Source organism: Habropoda laboriosa, unplaced genomic scaffold (assembly GCF_001263275.1).
Source record: "Habropoda laboriosa isolate 0110345459 unplaced genomic scaffold, ASM126327v1 scaffold33, whole genome shotgun sequence".
NCBI lineage: Eukaryota > Metazoa > Arthropoda > Insecta > Hymenoptera > Apidae > Habropoda > Habropoda laboriosa.
In genome coordinates, this window is record NW_017100187.1 from 2,209,224 (window position 1) to 2,228,163 (window position 18,940).

Genomic DNA, 18,940 nt, shown 5'->3' on the forward strand with positions numbered 1-18,940 from the left:
TTTATCTTCATGAACGGTGCTCCTTAAAATCAGATTAAATCTAAAGTTACTAAGCTTAACGGTGTGTCGAATGACTGACTATTAAAGATTTTGCGTACTGATTAGCAATAAAAATTCTAATCTAATAACAATGTCGGCAGCGTACAATTACTGAAATCATAGGCTGAGATTAATGAGACTTTCAAGAACGCTTTCGAGTCGCTTTAAATTCATGAAAACTTTCGAGTTATCCTCACATTTGACCGTACTAGTATTCTGCCATTGTGGAAAATGGCGGGAGAACGTCGAACTTTCGATGAAAGAGATCGATATAAATCGAGTATTCGCGTGTATTACTGCGACGTATTACGAAACATTCGGTTATATCGATACATTCATCTACTTATTTATTTATTACGTTCCAACAACGATAACAGAAGACCTGTTTACACGTTACATATTTTTAGCACACTTTGGCGGTCCGCATGGAAGCAGATGCGATAAGATTAGCGCGGTTTGACATTGCCTGAAGTCGCCCGAGGCTCGATTAGCAGCTCGACACAGTTGAAGCGAGTTCGAGTCGATACGATTGGCGAAAGTTTAATCGACAACGTGTAATTGGACAATTGAAGGAAGCCTCTTTTCCTCTTAGGCCAGCTTTTCCTAGAAAATATGTTGAAAGAAAGTTCCAAGAAGTGGAATCGAGTTCGATCTCGATTAAATCGATTGCCACAGGAGTCTATCACGTTTTTCTATATCTGGTTAAAGAATGCACGTCCTCTTACTTTATAGATAACACGTAGGGTATTCAATTTCCAAGATACGAGAATGCAATGAAACAATCGATTAGAAACATGTTTCAACTACCTATCCATTCGATCGTGATATAAAATCATCGATCAAAGGTCGTATTAGCGGTCAACGCTAATAAAAATTATCTGACAAAAAAAAAACTTCTAATGTGTTAACAGTTGGATGTATAAATTATTGCAATTCCTCCGTTACGAACACAGTGGAAGGTTCCAGTGGTCATTTTCTTATCCTACGTTCGACTATGTGTACAAATGCTTCTAATCTCGTTAAATGCGTCGCGGTGGTGGCAGTTGGACAGCTTGTCTATATTTCCTACGAGGAATTACGCGGGAAAAAGGGTGGGTACGGGTGAAGGAGAAAGGGACGCTTGTCCTAGTGGTATAAAACGACCCAAAAATAACCATATTACTGCGAAAACGAACCACGAGACAAGTGTCGAGGGTTTCTTTCGTCCGGAGAGGAGCCAATGACGTAGAAACGCGGCCAACCAGAATCCCAGTTTGGACATATGTATATGTATTTCTTCGCGCAGCGTTACGTCGGTTTCCTCGCAAGAAACCGTTCCGTATACGTTCATACGTGTGTCCCTTCGTGCTTGCAATTAGTCATCGACGAATATGAAAAGCTTCCCGACACAACGGTTCACGATTCGCGAGCCACCATATTTCAATTGGGAGGCAAAGTCCAACTTATTGTCATCCAGGTCGATTTCAGACGTCTTACGATTAAGAAGGGTAAGGAAAACAAGAAAGTGTTTGAGAAGCGGCTGGACGCTATTGGTAAACGGTCAATGGTCACTGTAAACCCCGCTTCTCTATTTTCGATGAACGAATCTTTGTCACAAACGGTCGTTTCGGCGCCGCTCGGTCATCACCGGATAGAAAAGGAGAAGAAAGATCGAAAGGAGGAAGGAAGAAGAAGAAGAAGAAGAAAGTACAGGAAGAAACCAGTCGTTCGTTCCACGCCCATATCGTGCACGAAACGATCGCCTTTTTTCCCGATCTCTTCCTCCTTCCTCGTCTTCACTACACGCGTGTTAAACTCACCTTGATGATCAGCTCGATCTCAGGCACATCGCCGTTGCTGGTGCCGTTCTCGTGGCTGTCGTCCGCCATCCTTTGATTAGCTCTTGCTCCTTAGGTTAGAAGAAAGGCACTTTTTTCTCGTTCTCCGCAGTTCACTATAGTACGGGACGAGTCCTTCTCAACGTTACACCCCAACAGAACGCGATGGAAGCTCGCGGAATACTGACGCAGCGCGTGCCGCGCCACGTTTACGACAATGGCGCCTCACTACGGAGGAACATGCAATTCGAGTTTACCGACTTTCAGTCGGCATTCTAGTAAACGCTCGTAAAACGTGATATATTAATATGCGATGCTTTACAGTTTTTTATTGGAAACGTATTAAAATATATAGATATTAAAAAAAATTTTATGTGAAATTGAAAGTAAATGAAATAGACGAAATCATACCATAGCCAATGGCGTCTATACATTTCTTATACTGTTTTACGTTATATTTGAAAAACTCTTGAACCTAGCTATTTCCGATGGGTACTTGTTCGCAGTTGAATACTTTATTCTACTTATTAGTGTACTCTTTTACATTATTTCAATAATTTGCAAAGTGTATTTATTCTCGTTTAAAGGAACAAGCGAATATTACAACCATACTGGAATGCTTCGAGAATCGAAATCTGACATCGCAAATCGATACTGAAAAATCGATATATCGAAACTATCGAAGATTGATTTATCGAATTTCAAAATTTCAAAATTCTAATGAGTTGAACATGCTTTACGAATGTAGGTTAAATAAAACGAATTTCTCAGCTACATTATTTACGCATTATATTGTTAACGATAATGCTTAAACAATAGAGCAACAATAATAAAACAGCATTTCATATGTACATAATTCATAATCTTTCTCTTATTGTATCAAATATCATCTTGTATGACCTTAAAGATTGCATGACATTTACATGCATGCATAAGTGTCTGCAAAATTTATGACTAAGATATTACACAGCATTCATACCATTTTACATTTTCCTTATGTTTTCCGTTCCTTTTTTTCTTTATATTATAACGATGCTGAATGAATAAAATGGAAAATGAAAGAACGGGTAAAGGAAAGTAGAAGATGAAAGATCGGTAGAAGAGATTCAGATGTTAGGTATACAGCCATCTATTAATAGTAATGATTTCTATTGCTATTTCAGTTAGTGCTTCAATTCACGACGGAAAGATGCATAAAAATATATTACTAATATTTTTTTTAATTGAACCCTGCGATAATGAAGGCACCTACGTTATGCCCTCTGTTACTTCTCGATTAAAAATAACGCGGTATTCGCTTGATTACGATTAAAAACGATAGCTTGACATGATTCTAACTTTCACACGCTTGGAAAGGAATATAGCGATATGATGGAAGAAAGTGTTAACACACTTTATATATGGGTACCCTATCCACGGAATGGATCATCTCCCAACAGTAAGGATTATAAGTTACAGTTCCTAACTTTAACAAGAAGAACTAGGCCTACGGTTTTAAGGGCAACTTTCGATTTAGCCCGTTAAATGCTGATACAAGGCACAGTAGTTTGTTCTTTCACTCATGCATGTAGAAACAAGGAAGAAAACTTATTTCTTTCTTTATCATTCTTAGCTCGCTTCATCTACGATGAATTAGGATAGGAAATCTTGTTAAAATATCTCGTATTTTTGCCTCCTTACATTCGGTTAAAGTAATGCAAATTTTTATAACAAGAAACAAACAGTATTAACAAAAGTATTATACGAGTATCAATACCATTTGTTTCCCTGTGTTTTTTAATAATTGACAATCTCTGCACCGTTCGGTAGCGAGACCTAAGCGACTATCCATATTCAATAGGCATTTGATAAATATCAAACATCACGATAAATATACGATTAGCATAATTATAGTAATAATTGACTAATTTTGGTTTCGCATAAATGTAGTTCCTAATTTGCCTATTCATTTCCGGGACTTTTATGTTCTCTAACGAACAGACGACAACGAATTACTCTTTTCAATCTTTTTCCCTTTAAAAGAAACGTTTGATTCAATTCCGCAGCGGATCCAAGCTTTCCAAAGAAAAATCATCGGTGTCGATAGAAAGACCTCTACTAAAACCATCCTGAAACATCAACACAATTAATCATTATTATCTTTAAATGCATTTCAATCTTATATCGATCGCGAGATATACCTTCATCTCGAGCAGCTTCTTATCTAAAAGACCAATCGCATTTTCTAATTCTTGCTGGCTAGGATTAAAAATCGCCGGTGTTGCTCCGAATTCGCCCATTTCAAACGGATCGTTGAATTCATTTTTTGCGTTCACAGGTGGCGGAGGATTGAAGGGGATGCTACCAAATAAATCTTCTTTCACCCCGTTTTGACGTCTAGAATCCTTTGCTTTTGGTGGTGGGGCCACTGAATGAAACGAAACAATAAAAAAAAAAAAAAAACAGCGATGATATGATTAATATTCATTATCGAAGGTAGTGAATAATCAGCTCACATAATGGTGGAGGACTTGTAGTGCCATTGCTTTGTGAAAAGAAGTTGGAATTCGAGGATACTTGACCGTTTAAAAGAGAATTGTGATTCGTTTGATGATTACCCAGTCCATTAGCTGCACTTTCGTACGCCCTAGGGTTAAAATCTTCCTCGAATTCGTCCATCAGAAGTCCCTCCAATTTGGTACCAACTGACGGTGTTGGAGCTGGCTCGCTTCTATTCACGGAAAATCATTTAATTCCTAAATATTCTCTCAATATTTTAAAGCACATTTACCGAGACATTTCTACATACCCCATGAAATTATCGTCGAAGGATTTTTCGAAACTTCTAGGAGGAACTGGAGGAGGTTGTGATCCATTCGAGGTATTCCCATTACTGTCGTTACTTATGCCAAGAGAGGACTTATTACTCGATCCATTTATTTGCGTTGTTTCATTCGTAGCGCCAGGCACGTGCAGGATATCCGGAAGATTGTGTTGTGACAGATATGCTGACACATCAGCCTACAAAAAAATTCTCCTGAAATAGTGCATCTTCCGTTTTAAAAATATAATATATTCATGTCGGTGAAACCAACCGATCCTTTGATAGCAGCTATATCTTGTAACCGCTGGCGATACACGTTGTTCTCGTGTTCCAGTCGCTTTATCTTTTGCTGCAATACCATGCAACGCCTCTGCGTTTCCAGATCTTTCCCAGAAGTTTCTAAGAACCGCCTGTACGCTAAATCGAAGGCTTGACCGATCGTCAACGTGATTTCTTCAGCTAATTTATCGCTAACGAAGACGAAGCACGTGTGTCTCTCGGCGTCTTCCTCTTTCGCGATAAAGCTGAAGAATTTCTTTTCGCCCTTGTCGTCGGCACAGTATGATATTCTATGCAGTGGATACTGGTGCATAATCCGCTAAAGAAAAATCATTCGTTTAAAATCGCTATTGGATAATTCTTTAATAGCATGCCGTTAGAAAGATGTAATACTTTTGGCGTTGTTTTCGTTTTAGGTTCTTGAATAGCAACTCCATCGATGCTTATAGTGAGTTCCACTTTAGGAGTCTTCGTACCTTCGCTCTTCCTCAACTGTTGATTAAATTTAAGCTTGCAAATTGCCTCTTTGACAACCTTGATGCCTTTAGGTTGATCCACCTCTGTGCTGCCCAAGTACTAAAAAAGCAGAACACCTAAATTACAATTCAAATATTCTAGTTTCTAATCGAAGAGAAGTCTGAGATAATCGTACAAGCAGATGTTGCGTTATACGTTCCATTATACATCCTGCATTTTTTCTCTTCATTCCACAATCGTATACACGCGTTCACGATGATTATCATAAACCATTGCTCCATAATAATTACTTGGCCGACATACGGATGAAAAGATATGTGCCACGACATCGAGATCAATGGTCAAGGAGATATCGAATTATTAAGCGAATACAGAGCCTCCATACGATTAGTACTTTGTAACGTTGATTGATTCAACGGTTTTATCTTTGTGGCAAACAGCCTATATAAAATATGCAACTTTATCGCGTGCAATTTACATGGAATCGGCGAAGCAGTAAAATTTCATACAAAGTTTGAACGTTGAACATTTTCAATAAAAAGTAACTTAAAAATAAGAATACAAAATAATAATTGAAAAAAAAAACAGACGGTGTACACGGCGAGGGCTCATTCGTTTCGCTCTGTAGAATAGTGAAATCTATTCCGTCGCGAAATTTCAAGGTACAACGAACTTTTCGCGCGTTCCAACTTCGACCAGTTTCGTTATTGCGGACGTGTGTGCATTCGCGTTCCGAAAGTGACACTCGTATAGTTCCACTGGCGATTCGCGAAGAGAAATGAAAGGCAGACGCGAACACCGTGAGGGGATTATGCAACTTTTTCGAGCGACAGGAGTAAATGAAACGTGGAAAAAGAACGAGCAAACAGAGAAACGTCAGAAAAAGTGTCGAAAAAACAATGTTTTCATAATTTTATGCGAATTTAATCGACACGAAATAAACGCTAAATTTAAACATCCTTATGGCTATTCCATCGATTGTTGAAAAAACGATGATTTAAAGAACGACGACCTTGCCAGGTTACAACACACCGATGACAGATAAAAAGTACGCTTATTTCCTCGCAGTTTATTTTCACGCCATACGCGTCAAAGAAAATCCTCAATGACTCTGCGAAACGTTCTTTTATCTCTTTCTTCGTCGGACGACGTGAATTATTTCTGCGCATCTTCGCGTTATCGTCGCGAAGAAAAACTCTAACACACTGGCCGTCGGAGCAATTTGCGCAGATCGAACGATTCCAAGTAGATATCTACGAATTTCCGGTTTAGTCTATCTTGTAAGTTTATTTCTCCTATGCAAATACAACGATGGAGGACATCTTGACCTTAATGTTTGCGAAAAAAACAAAAAAAATAACCCGATATCTAGAGGAATATCCATCGAATGGCGTCGTAATTGAGATTGATTTATTTTCGTTTGCGATTTTGCAACAAACTACGACCTCGCTGAATTGCTACTCTCGGTTGTTATTAACTTTGGTATTATTAACATAGCTGGCGTGTGCAGTTTACGAGAAACAATCTCGAATTTCTTTGGCTTAAAGAAACGTTGATATTTCTTGTACTTTTAATTGTCCTTAAAAATGCGACTACTTGTTCCATTCTCGTTCTCTAGCGATGAAAGTAACCAGTACCTTGACTAAGTAGGCGATGTGGCCTTTTTGGAGCGCATCCGGTGGGTGTATCCAGTTCCTATTTGTTCCTGCAAATAGAATTCACCGATCATATACACGCACAATCGAACGCACGCGTTTGATCGCAAAACGAAATCTGCTCACCGCCATTCTTGTTGGTTTGGTTTTTACTGTTCGTCGAGTTCTGCGCCCATTTCAATAGCGTTGAGTTTCTCATATTGTCGGTTCTTTAATTTTCCCCCTATTCACCGACACCTGTAATCCAAACATCGAAAAAGAAATTACCTTTTCTGGTTAGACATAAATCAAACACACCGTTCCCAATATAATCGGTATCTAAGAAAGAAGTATCGTCGATTTTATTAATTAAAAGCGAAAACGGTTGCGTAATATCGTAGATGAAACGACTTTTCACTGCTCGAGTATCGTGGGAAGAGCCACGATGCGTTTTTTTTCCTCGGTTTGTTTCGATTATACAATCGAGAGTGCCTGCCATAGATAAAATAATCGCCGACAATATATCCTGTGAGAGAGTGTGGTCCATTTAGAAAGAGAACATCTTGTCGCTGAGCAGTTGGCGATATAATTTTAACGAACGGTTTTTCGTAATTTTCCAGAATCGTTATCGAGTGTCGATTCTGCGAAACGTTTCGTTTGGACGAACGCGGCTCCCGATAATCAAAAGGAACCGTAACAAGCTTGGCTGCTATCGAAGCTGCGGTGTCTCATTGTTCCTCGAGTGGATTGGTAAACCGCGTAAAACCGGCTTAAAGTGCAGACGATTGTTCGCCGTTCGAGCAGTCAGCCTTGGACACGAAGGCTAAATCCTTTCGCGTTTCATCATCTCGCACATGACACTATTCACACTTCGCGACCGCTGTATATTCAATTAGATCAAGTGTGCATTGACGCGTTACTTAAACAGACCAGAGAGGCTGTGGTTCATTGTATCGTTGTGCAAGTAATACAGATCTCATTATCATTACTCACACCGATCTATGTTTCATCGTTCGACGATACAGCGGACCGATGTTGAAATTTCAAAAGTGTCTATATCATCGAAGAGCGAACGACAGAGCTTAACGTCATCCCTTTCTGTTGTTCTCGAGAGCAAGTGGAGATACAGAAAGGGAGTAACAAGAAAGAAGTAGAATTCCTCGTATGTTAACTGAAAAATGAGCGCAATCACGATCTCGCTTTTGTGAGCAGAGCGTGCCGGTTCACGCCGGTATCCTGTACATTCTATTTGAGAAGCGTTTAAGCGTTGAAAGGTGGAGGTTCGGATTTAATGCACGACTTCCTATTCCTCCCACGTAGCCACAAAGAGGTCGGACCAAAGCGTTTGCCTGGCCCGTGTGGTATTGTGCCGCTTGTTGCCCAGCGCACAACACCGAGGAATGGAACCTGGTGCCTTTCCGTGACTTGCCCTACCTTCCACCACCCATGCTCTACGCTCTACTCTAATCCCTTTCCTCTTTGTCGTTCGTTCGTTCGTTCGTTCGAATCGCGTTCAGCTTGCGTGCGTTCGTCCTACACGGGTCTTGGAACTCATGAGAACTGGGTTTCGTCGTTCTCGGTGACACAATCATTTCCCATCGTTATACTCGTCATCGGTGAACCAGCTAACGAATCTCGTTGAAGGAATTACCCAAGAGAAGATTTACAGAGTTCTAACTTCGTTAACGATTCCGACGACCAGCGAGGACAACAGTTTACTCAAGGATACTTCTTAATTACGATTATAAAACTGCCATATTTTACGGAACGTTTATAGCGTGCAACACATTCAACAGCGTAGATCTTATGAATCGTAATGACTGAGAAATTACGCGAGGATTCGTACGTGGAACGAGCGGTGCTAGTGGTAACCGGTAGCACACCTCAATTGCCGCGCGTACAACACCTGTTGCATGACAGCTTGTGCTTCTATAGTCTACTGGGTGTTCCGTTTCCAACCGCTCGTCTGCTAGAATAGAGCAGGTAAAGAACGAAGAAAGAATCGGAAGCAGAAGGTGCCACGTGTGACACGCGCGGTTTCTTGCACGCACGACACGTGCATCTTGCACAGGGGTGAGCGGCCCTTTCACGTAGCAGCCGGTAACGCGCGTGATATTTACGCGGGTACTAGAAACAAATAACCACGCTGGCAAGAGTGTACGGGCTAACGGTCAACGATCCGGCTGATCTAGCAGAATGAAAGTCTCTTCGAGCTCTCTACACAGAATTCCTGCATGCATATTCCAAATACAATTCAATTCGTCTTTCATCGTTCTTTCATCTGAGATATTGCACGCAGCACGAGATAAAAATACATCTATTTTAAGCCTCGCTCTTTTCTATTATCTAACAAACGTTAACGTACAAATGTTTACGGAAACGAAGAGTACGCACGGACGAGTATTATAAACGCAAGTGAGAGGAATGTAGTATACATATATACGCTGTCCTTATTGCTAAACGAGCGTGGTTATTGCATCCGATTTCTCCAAGCGAAAATCGCGTGGACATTGGGCATTTTTCTGCATTCCACGCGAATGATGCGCCGCATCGAGAAAACGTATGCTAATAATACCGCGAAAGTCACAGTCGTTCCGCGTGTACTCGCGCTAGTATCGCATTACGGGTATCCACTACCTTTCTTAACCCGTTCCCTTGTAATAGACACCTCTACGTTCTGAACTTTCCTGCTCCAGGAAAAAGAGTAAAGAAGAAAAAAGGGAAGCAACGGAAAGAAAGAACAGCAGGGGAACGAGTTAACGCGTTTGTTTCTACAAAAGAACAATGCCGCGATTCATGCGTCGAGGCGCATTATCGAAACCGCCGCGCCGGTCCATTTACAAATCATTAAAATGTATTATTACCGAGAAGTTCCCGTCATGAATAATGAATAAAACGCTGGCCGTAACTACGCGCGTTCCTATCCTGTATAATGTCAACAACTTTCGCCACCAATTTCGTACGAGTTGCGAATGGAACGTTTGGTTCGTCGTCGACGGAAGCGTCGAGCGACTTTCCTCGCCAATTATACATCCTTCTGTATTCCTTTTCTTCCCCATCTCCTCTGTGTAACACATGGATATTACAAATGTTTCGAGTTAAATGTCGACTTAACTGTACACATCTCGCACGAGGCAACGTAATTACTCTATTAGATGACCGTTAGAATGTAGACACGGTAAAAGGTTTAACAGCGACGCAGCAACGTCACAGAAGGGAAAAAGCGCGTGCAAGAGCAGAGAGAAGCTGCACTACGGTGTGGAATTTTCTAATTGGCCCTGTCGCAGACACTGGCACAGTTCAGACGCAGAACCCATTAGATACCAGTGGATATGGCGTAGTTTTTCTATGAAACTAACCCCGGCCAACGTAGACTATGCGTATGTTAATAACGGGTTGCATAACGTTCAAGGTGAGACTGGGCCCCATCGTATCGTACACGTTCTACCGTTCTGGTCACCATCTGTAGAATCAGTCAATTAGTTGCCGTTGTTAATTCAATCTTGGCTAATCGTCCTCGCCCCTCGTTCAGGAATGTACTTTCAAACCTCGTGCTCTGCCATTGAAACGGTTATTACATTGGGGTGCAAGTGAGTGTAATTTAAAGAGAAGCAGCGAGGCCAGAGGTTCTAATTTCAAGTGAACGCGCTAAGAGGATTTCATCGAAAGTATTTTTCGCGTGAAATCGAACGCGAGATCGTTAGCGCGTGGAACGAAGAGGAGGAAACGAAAGAAAAGAAAAAAAAGGAAAAAGGAAGAATGTGAAGAACTTACAAGCTTCTTTCGCGACTCATTACCCGGAGTATCTCACATACCACCATTAATCCCTGATTAACCATACATTCAACAGGGCGGACAATAATTGCCGGCTATTTTTCCAGCGGATGCGGACAATTAGAAAATGGTCGGTCTAGCACTTTCTCCCGGGTTTCTGACGGCGTGAACGATTTCCAGGCGATCTGTTTAGAGGAGAGAGAAAAAAAGCATCGTGGGTCGTGATCGTGACCCAGATTTGACGATTTATCAAAAAAGAAACGCGTCTACGCGACGATTTAACAGCGTCGAAACGTCCTATTGCTCGAGGCGATGCATCTCGTGTTTTTTGTCTGCTTTCCAATGGCAATGTGGAAACTCATTGTCCCAGTTAAGCCTGTTTCGCGCGTTTCGGCTAACAACATGTCTCTGTTCCCACGACTTTTATCCTCTAAATAAAGTAATCCGCCTCTAACGATCAATTAGTCGTTCCTCTGATTCAGAATCGTAGAACATTTATGCAGCTTCGATGCGGTGCAATGTCCTCACCATCTCTATTCGCTCTATATCTGCCTCTAAACATACACATTACGATCGCCACATGCGGGTACTGTGTTACGGGTTCGTACTATTCGAGCAAAACGCTGGAAAAATGAAGATAGAAATTTAATGTCCACTATTCAGACTGCCTGGTCATTGCATAATGCAACTGGTCGTCATTACTGTTACATTTACAACACGCGAATAACATTCTTTAATGGTACCACGAAGATTCTGCGCGGTGCAGAATGCGTATTTAAATGCAACAGCGGAAAAAAAGAAAAATGAACAGAGGCGCCAGGCGAGTTATCTCTCAATTCAATTCCACGAAACGTATCGTGCTCTTTCGAATACCGAGACCTTTGACATTCGTTTTCGCATCGGACCTTTCGACTGTGATAATTGCCTCACTTGCACATGCACCACGAATCATCTGCTTGTTTTTTTTTTTTTAATCCACTTACATATCTACAATTAAACCGATCGATAGCCTTTGGGTTACGATTTTTTTTCCAGTACTGTTGTCGCAACTTTGAACACACGAACTATACGATCTCGTTATCTTCTAGACGCTACAAATCTGAACAATTAAAGTCTGGTTATAATGCAAGCTCGAGATGTTTCGCGTTTATTACCGTTCCCTGCATATTACCGAGTTACACGCCGATCAATTACGAGCAATTTCTATGCAAGAAAGTAAATAGCACAACGTTGGTAGAAAGTAGAACGTTTAAGAGGAGCCGATGGGATTTCACTTACAAAGAGCATAACGTAATCTCGCTCGTAAACCTTTCGAACGAACGAACGAACGGTCACGATGTTGGTCAATGAAAAGTGAAACCGTAAACGAACACCATTTTTTTCCCCTCTCTCGGTGAAAAAAAAAACCGCTCGCGATGTCCCGTTTTGATCTAGATGCATTAACTCGCAAGGACAATCGCGATCTCTCCGTTTGTACGAACGAACTACGCACAGCTGCGACCGATGACTTTCGAATTTACACAATGGAAACGCTCCTCTCCCAATACGAACGTTCAAACTTTTCTTTCCATCCGTTATTAGTTGAACGAATAAAATTACCAACCAGTCGAGAAGGCTCGGAACGTCGCAGCAAGAGAACGCAATTTAAATGAAGACTTACCGCGAGCTTTACGTTCACCACGGATATATCCAGAATAGTTAAACGAGTCGCACGCAACACATACCCACGATCGAGCGATTCGCGAACGAAACTATAAGGTGCAGTCGACGAGGCCACGAGCGAAAGAACCAGGTGGTATCGAGGAAATTAAAGAGGAGAAAAAAAAAGAAAACAAAATGATGAAACTCAAAGAACGCGAGCCGGTCGACGGCTCATGGTGAACTGATCGGCGCGCACGTTGATTAGCCGAATGAAACCGAGCGAAGTCGAGCAGACAACAAGCTGCAGAAGCAACGAGTGCTATCGGAGCTGGCCGAGCACGAGCGATCTCGACCGACTCAACTGGCTGAACCAGTCGTGGGAGTCGAATCGGTGCTGGTAACACTATTCGGTAGAATGAGAAGGCCTGATAGGTGGTGGTACCAGCCACGGTCGAGACCATGGTCCTCTGTCCTCATCTACTTTCGTTCGACTTTGCAACGGATCGCCATTAGAGGTGTCCTACGAGAAGCATTCATCTTCTTTAGCATTTACAGCGTTCATATCGATTCACTCTCTTCGTCCATTCTCGCGTATACTGAAATATTCAAGTAATTCGTTAGAATTGTCAAAGATATCGATCTGGGGAAGATGATGTATAGGTAAATGAATCTATCGAGACATCGTTCGATAGGTAAAGTAAAGTATGAAAGATTTAAAAGAGAAGAGATATTGGACAAAGACAGAGGCACGATCTGCGATCGTAGACGATTCGATAGAATGAGAAGGGATAAGAGGATGGCGGTACCAGCCACGACCGAGACCGAAGTTGTCTATCCTCTTCTGCTGCGGATCATCGAGGGGGAAGGATAGCGTATTCTTGCAACAAGATCCATTTATATCCCTCCAGCCAGCCGGTGAGATTTTTTGTTTTTTCGTAATCGATCGCGGATTAATTTGATTTCCACGAGATATCAGTGAATACACGTACAACGAGATATCGAAGGACATGTGGACGCAGTTTGTCGCCTTTCTTCATATTCCATTCTTTCCTATTCTTTTTCACCTTTTTTCCTTTCTTTTTCTTCAATGAATGGACACGAAAATTGTCCACTTCCGAGGTCTCATGAAATCCAAGAGAAATTTAGGACGAGACTTTACAACAGGATGCACGCGCGCTATATTCGCGCTTCTATGTAACCAGCGTCAGTCAATCCGCGTTATACGGACCCGTCTTGCCTTCTTTGTATCTAAAAGCACGAGAACCACGAACGCAACCGCCTATGCGTGAGAAAATAACGCCGAATTACAAAATCGCCACGAGCGTATGAAAGTAGCTTCGCAGAGTTTGGCGCAACAGGAATATTTTCCATGCGAACAGCCCGCAAATGGATCTCACAAAGAGGAACGCCTCTAGTTTCCCTTAGCGAAATTCTTCGGTATAATTATGCACTGAGATTGGGAAAAAATTCCATGCTCTTCGTATCCCTACGAACGCAGTTTCAATGTTTGAAGTATGAATATGAAGGAATGCAGGAATTGCTGGTCTGAAAAATGGCAAATTAGCGGAATTTCCAAGGTACAGACGTAACACGGCAACGTGACTATACAATGAAGATAATGTATTGTTTAATATGAATCCACTTAAGCACGAATTGTTGTGTTTTCCTGGTGCACGCGCTTCGATGAACGTCATCGTGAAACTGATGTGAATGTGAACGTGAAAGAAGTCGACAGGTTTTAGGTATGATTCAGCCACGGCAACTGGGAACCGGTTTTTTTCGCATATGTCTGCTCATTCATTATACAATCAAATAGCAAAGGGATGATTGCACAATTTTTGTTTTGACCGTCTGCCCGTCTTGGACCAGTGTCGTCTTCACGCTGCCGGAATTCTCTTTCTAGGAAGAGCCTGATATTTGAGTGCATCTGTCCGGAGACAGAATGGAATTTCCACGACTCGACGATCGTTTTGGAACTTTCTCGAGTTCCGGTTTCACTGTTGGCCACCACGGACAATACTCGATCGCTAGCGAACTCGTCTTGGACTGTGGATACGCGCGAAAGCAGGGAAAGTATATCTCGATTCACTATGCCTGACATACATATTAGTGTCGACGCATAAACCTTTCGTTGCGTATCGCTGATATCGTGCTCCAAGCATCCTGATGCACGTTACAAACCATTCAAACTTGCATCTGGTAGAAAAAGAAAAGAAAAGATCAATTGAAAGAATAAAATGAACTATTAAGTATGATTCCCCTTTTTCTGACAAAGTATTAAATTTGATCGTACACCAGTAAACGAACTGTACGCCCACCTGATAAACGTCGAATAGGAAACAATTAATGTAGATATTTGCAGATGTTCAGTACGTAGGAAACACGAGCCGAAGCGATAGTCAAAGATGATTACGCCTATCTGTACACCAGCAACCATTGCAAAGGTTTCCCTCCCTCGCTCTTGTCCACATCGATTCATATTCTCGTAGAATTACAGTTCCCAACCAGTATTCGTCTACGAAATTACTTAAAACATGTGGAAAAGCTAAGCTGAAAATTGCTAAATATTCAACTACCCCTATATTTCAAATAGCTTAGACTTTAACCGGCAATTCTCCGTTGATTATCACGGAAGAGGGAAGAATGCAATTGATAGATTCGTGACATATAATTTCCGCGTCAACGATACGTAATCGAAGGTCATGAAGAAGAGAAACGAGCACTTCCGCGCGGGCAATTCTCCGTTAATGTATTGGTGTTGTTTCTTCACCTGTTCAATCAACGAGTAACCGAATAAAAAATTAACTTTCATGTATTTGAACAGCGACGAAAATCTTTTTGGTAAATCTTCTAGTAACAGAGACGTGCGTATTACAAATTCGCGAGCGAATCCATCGCGAAGAAGTCGAAAGGACAATTAACACTTTAATCGTCAAGCTGTAAATGCGATTTACGTGTTTGTAACGGGCGACGCTCCGATTCTGGACACCAGTTCCAGCACGTTTTATTCTTCACAATGACCTTTTTCACGTATGTTTCGTGGTAGAACCTCCGTTTACGAATGTGTACGCAAAAAAAAAAAAAAAAAAACACGGTCTTGCATTAATTACGCGTTCTCCCCGTATACCACGCGTGTATTATCAGTTGGTTTCTTCGACCGTGTTCTTGACCGCTAACCAACCATTCTGTCCGCATTTTTGGTGCGCCAACGTTGTGTCCCGTGACGGGTCATATACCGGGTAGCATTCGTATATACATAATACTGTTCTTTTCAAACTGGACGTATAGTTGATGGAAGAAATACAGCGAGATCGAGCGAGGCGTTGAAGTTTGCACGTTCGAGCATATCGACGGAAACCTCGATCCGATTAGTGTCGCTACTTAATGCTTTAATTTACGATCTCGTCATACTTATTCCGCAGACTATACGTAGACTTGGAAGATAAGAAAAAAAAATTCTTTTCTTATATGAGAGTTGTCCAACGTTCGCAAACGTCTTTATAATCCTAAGTGATGCTAAGAAATTAGCCACGTGCTGCATCCAAGAATGATTTCCGCGGTATCGTTATACAAGACACGTACGTCGTGCTGCAGTATCCAAGCGTGCATAATTATTCAGCAACAAGGTGCGTCTCTTCAGACACAATGTAATTAGAAACTTATGCGTATTAAAATTAGGCTCTCTGGATGAACGGACATTAATGAGTTTCAGTCGAACGATTTATTTGCATTCTTGAGGAAAAAATTGTTGAAAAGAAGCGTCACTCTGGTATTATCCTTGGACCAGAATAGTCACACTTTACACATTACGAATATACCACCTGGAGCATCTTTTCTGTAGAAATAATACGCGGTTATCTGTAGACGAGCGAGCACGTCAACACAAGTCGCGGTTACGTAGAACACGGAGACAAAGCGAAACGAAAACGACAACGAAGTCGTCTCTGTTGCCCCGTGACTTTCTCACAGGGCCGTAGCTAGTTTACTTTGTCGAAGGTTGTTCAAGTTTTCCAGCTTCTCGATCATCTACGAAGACTGTAGATATTCTGTCTTGAACGGATTAAAAACCTCCTGAAGAGTTCTTGGGAGTTCATGTTAGAACGTAGCTAAAGCTTCGAGGACCTTTCTACACTTTCCTGGGAAACAGATACAAATCTATTAGAACTTTCCAAGAAACGTGTCTACGAGGAAAGGAAGTTGTTCCGTTGCTGGAAGTCTAAAGAAGTTTTTATTCCTTATTGAAATTGAAGTTTGTCCACCTTGTACTGTTTACCAAAGGGAAAACAGATTATTAAAGGTGCAATCACCTTGTGCAGGTAAGTTGTTTCGCCTCGCGACGACGTTTTTCTCCCTGCTTTCTTGAAAGATTGCCATCGCGATATTGGAAGTCGTGGCCGCAACTTTTTTTTCGATGGATCGAGGGATAAGTGCGGTTTCGCAAAACACGGTTAACAGAATTACGAAAAACACGGTAATCGCACAGTTGAAAACTGCTAGCGTGTATATACATATACGTGTACATACTTGTAAATCCTTTTACGTAAGTGCGACCACATTAGTTACACGTTTCCAGATTGCTGCTGTTGACCGACGACGATTATTTGAAATGATAATTCGGGACGTGCACGCGTTCGAAGACAGACATTTTGCTCGCTTGTATATCCAGTTCGACGGATTCAAGAATCGTAGGGATTCTTTGATAAGAAAACCGGGCAAAAAAGAAGAGAAACCTGCTTTTCTGTACACATGTCACGACTCGACAGTTTTTTCGACTTATTAACGTGTGAATGGAAGAAGAAGAATGTGTAACGGGGTACATATTTAGAAAAGAATGTATATACAATGATAGAGGATAATGTCCTCGAAGGGAAGTCTTCTTGGACGACAGGTATAAAGCCTCATTCACCGGCTTATTCCTCGAAACGATGCAGCTTGAATCTCTCCAACTATGCACCGGGTGATCCGTGAAATGTTTATCTCGCTGAAAAGATCGTTCGAGTTTCGTTAATTTTTCTATGAATTCGATACTGCACGGAGAAATGAAATTTACGTCGAATCGAAGGGAGGAAAAAAGGAAAAGTGAAAAGCAAGGAAAAATTGAAAGTTGTACCTATCAAGTCGAAGCGATTGAAACGAGCTGACGAGTGGGCGTTCGTGTGATATGAAAAGTTATCTGCGGTCGACGACGTGCGTAAATTTATTAAACGACAAGTACGGTAAACGATCTCTCTCGGTACAAGCAATGGAACCACTTCATCGAATCAGTTACGACGAAAAGGGAACTCGCACGTACGTACTGTGAGTTTGTCGTGACATCGGATACATTTTCGCTTGACGAATACAAAATAAGTTAACTGTGATGCAGCTATAGTGGAATACGCTATAAGAGACTTTTATGACGTTTCGTGTGGTATCCATGGAGGACCGTTTCCCGATCTGTCCTTGAGTTTCAATTCACCTCGTGACATCGGAAGTTTGATTTATCCGTTGAGGCTGTATCCATTGTTTACGATTTTGAACGATCAACAGATAGGAATCTAGTAGAATATTCTACTTCATTCGGCGATCGATCGAATAAAATACGAAATGTCAACATTGTGTTGCCGCCGTTTATTTCACTCGAGGAATCGTATTTGTAGAATGAGAAGGGAAGATAGAGGTAAGCCGAGTAAAACGTCGTGAAAATATAAGGCGTGAAACAATACGTGTAACATATAAGGCAAAGAAGCGCGAATCGAGGGAATTTGAAATCCCCTCGTGTCCCGCGAGTCACGTGAAAAACAGAAAGCGCGAAAGAGGAAAATGTTTTCACCAGAAATATGCACAATCTATGATCGCCTTTCTGTTAAAGGAACGTTGCATTTCCAAGCGTTGTCCGGATCACGAGCAGACCTTTACGCGTTGCCCGTGTTCTTGATCTATCCTCGTCTGTCGGTTGCCTTTCGCTATTCCGCTCGTAGTCCCGACGCTACGTAAAAATGCCGAAATAGAAAGTCCCTGTGTGTCTATCGATTAAAAACACCTTTTTATCTGTTTCCCTTTTCTTTTTTTTTTCTATCTTGCTGTAAATAACCGGCGCGACACAATGGAACTGTTGAAAATGGTGAGATTCCTTTTATCCATCAGGTACGTCGCGTAATTTGATGTTTTCACTCACCGACAACGATGAATTATTGTTGCAACTTGGCGATTGACGTTTCTACACCGTCGTCCGCTTTCCCTGGACGTAATCCACCTGTTCCGACAACACAGAACCCACCAATGCGAATGAGAAAAAATCTATTTGAGAGTTCAGGCGGGCCTGCCGAGTAGGCAGCCCCCTCTATTAGCGAGAAACACGTTCGACGCCATGTCCAATCACTTGGGTAGCCATGTTTATCGTCGTATGGCGGCATGTTTCGTATAGACGAACTTGGTTAAGCGAAACTACCACTTGAGTCTAAAAATACATTGTACATAAAATCTTCCTTCTGCGT

At 41.6% G+C, this 18,940-nt stretch overlaps 2 protein-coding genes across 6 annotated transcripts in view; both read right to left on the minus strand.

Annotated features, from left to right (window-relative positions):
* LOC108579577 (chloride intracellular channel exc-4) overlaps positions 1 to 2,024 on the minus strand; it is a 6,294-nt gene extending 4,270 nt beyond the window's left edge. Inside the window, exon 1 of the mRNA XM_017943151.1 lies at positions 1,839 to 2,024. Coding sequence (XP_017798640.1) covers positions 1,839 to 1,907 — 69 coding nt within the window. The 5' untranslated portion in view covers positions 1,908 to 2,024. The remainder of the gene's footprint in view (positions 1 to 1,838) is intronic.
* A 708-nt stretch (positions 2,025 to 2,732) lies between these two features.
* LOC108579531 (PTB domain-containing engulfment adapter protein 1-like) lies at positions 2,733 to 18,742 on the minus strand. 5 transcript variants are annotated; one of them, XM_017943090.1, is made up of 9 exons: positions 12,484 to 12,679; positions 7,197 to 7,307; positions 7,053 to 7,120; positions 5,332 to 5,514; positions 4,931 to 5,257; positions 4,645 to 4,856; positions 4,454 to 4,566; positions 4,037 to 4,263; positions 2,733 to 3,964 (listed from the first exon to the last, which is right to left on the minus strand). In XM_017943090.1, the coding sequence occupies exons 2-9, from the start codon at positions 7,267 to 7,269 to the stop codon at positions 3,890 to 3,892; spliced, it is 1,278 nt and encodes a 425-aa protein (XP_017798579.1). In that variant the 5' UTR covers positions 7,270 to 7,307; positions 12,484 to 12,679; the 3' UTR covers positions 2,733 to 3,889. The 5 variants fall into 5 exon arrangements, with proteins under 5 accessions (XP_017798579.1, XP_017798576.1, XP_017798577.1 ...); XM_017943087.1 differs by lacking the exon at positions 12,484 to 12,679 and adding an exon at positions 18,622 to 18,742 and having other exon boundaries at positions 2,739 to 3,964; positions 4,352 to 4,566; XM_017943088.1 differs by having other exon boundaries at positions 2,739 to 3,964; positions 4,352 to 4,566; positions 12,548 to 12,676.
* Positions 18,743 to 18,940: the final 198 nt, after the last annotated feature.

Excerpts from the sequence above, each read along its gene's own strand:
- LOC108579531 (XM_017943087.1), bottom strand. The coding sequence starts at position 7,269 with ATGAGAAACTCAACGCTATTGAAATGGGCGCAGAACTCGACGAACAGT. Across the intron at positions 7,121-7,196 it reads CCAAACCAACAAGAATGGCG|GAACAAATAGGAACTGGATA; the intron begins GTGAGCAGATTT and ends TTCTATTTGCAG. Across the intron at positions 4,264-4,351 it reads TACAAGTCCTCCACCATTAT|TGGCCCCACCACCAAAAGCA; the intron begins GTGAGCTGATTA and ends CGTTTCATTCAG.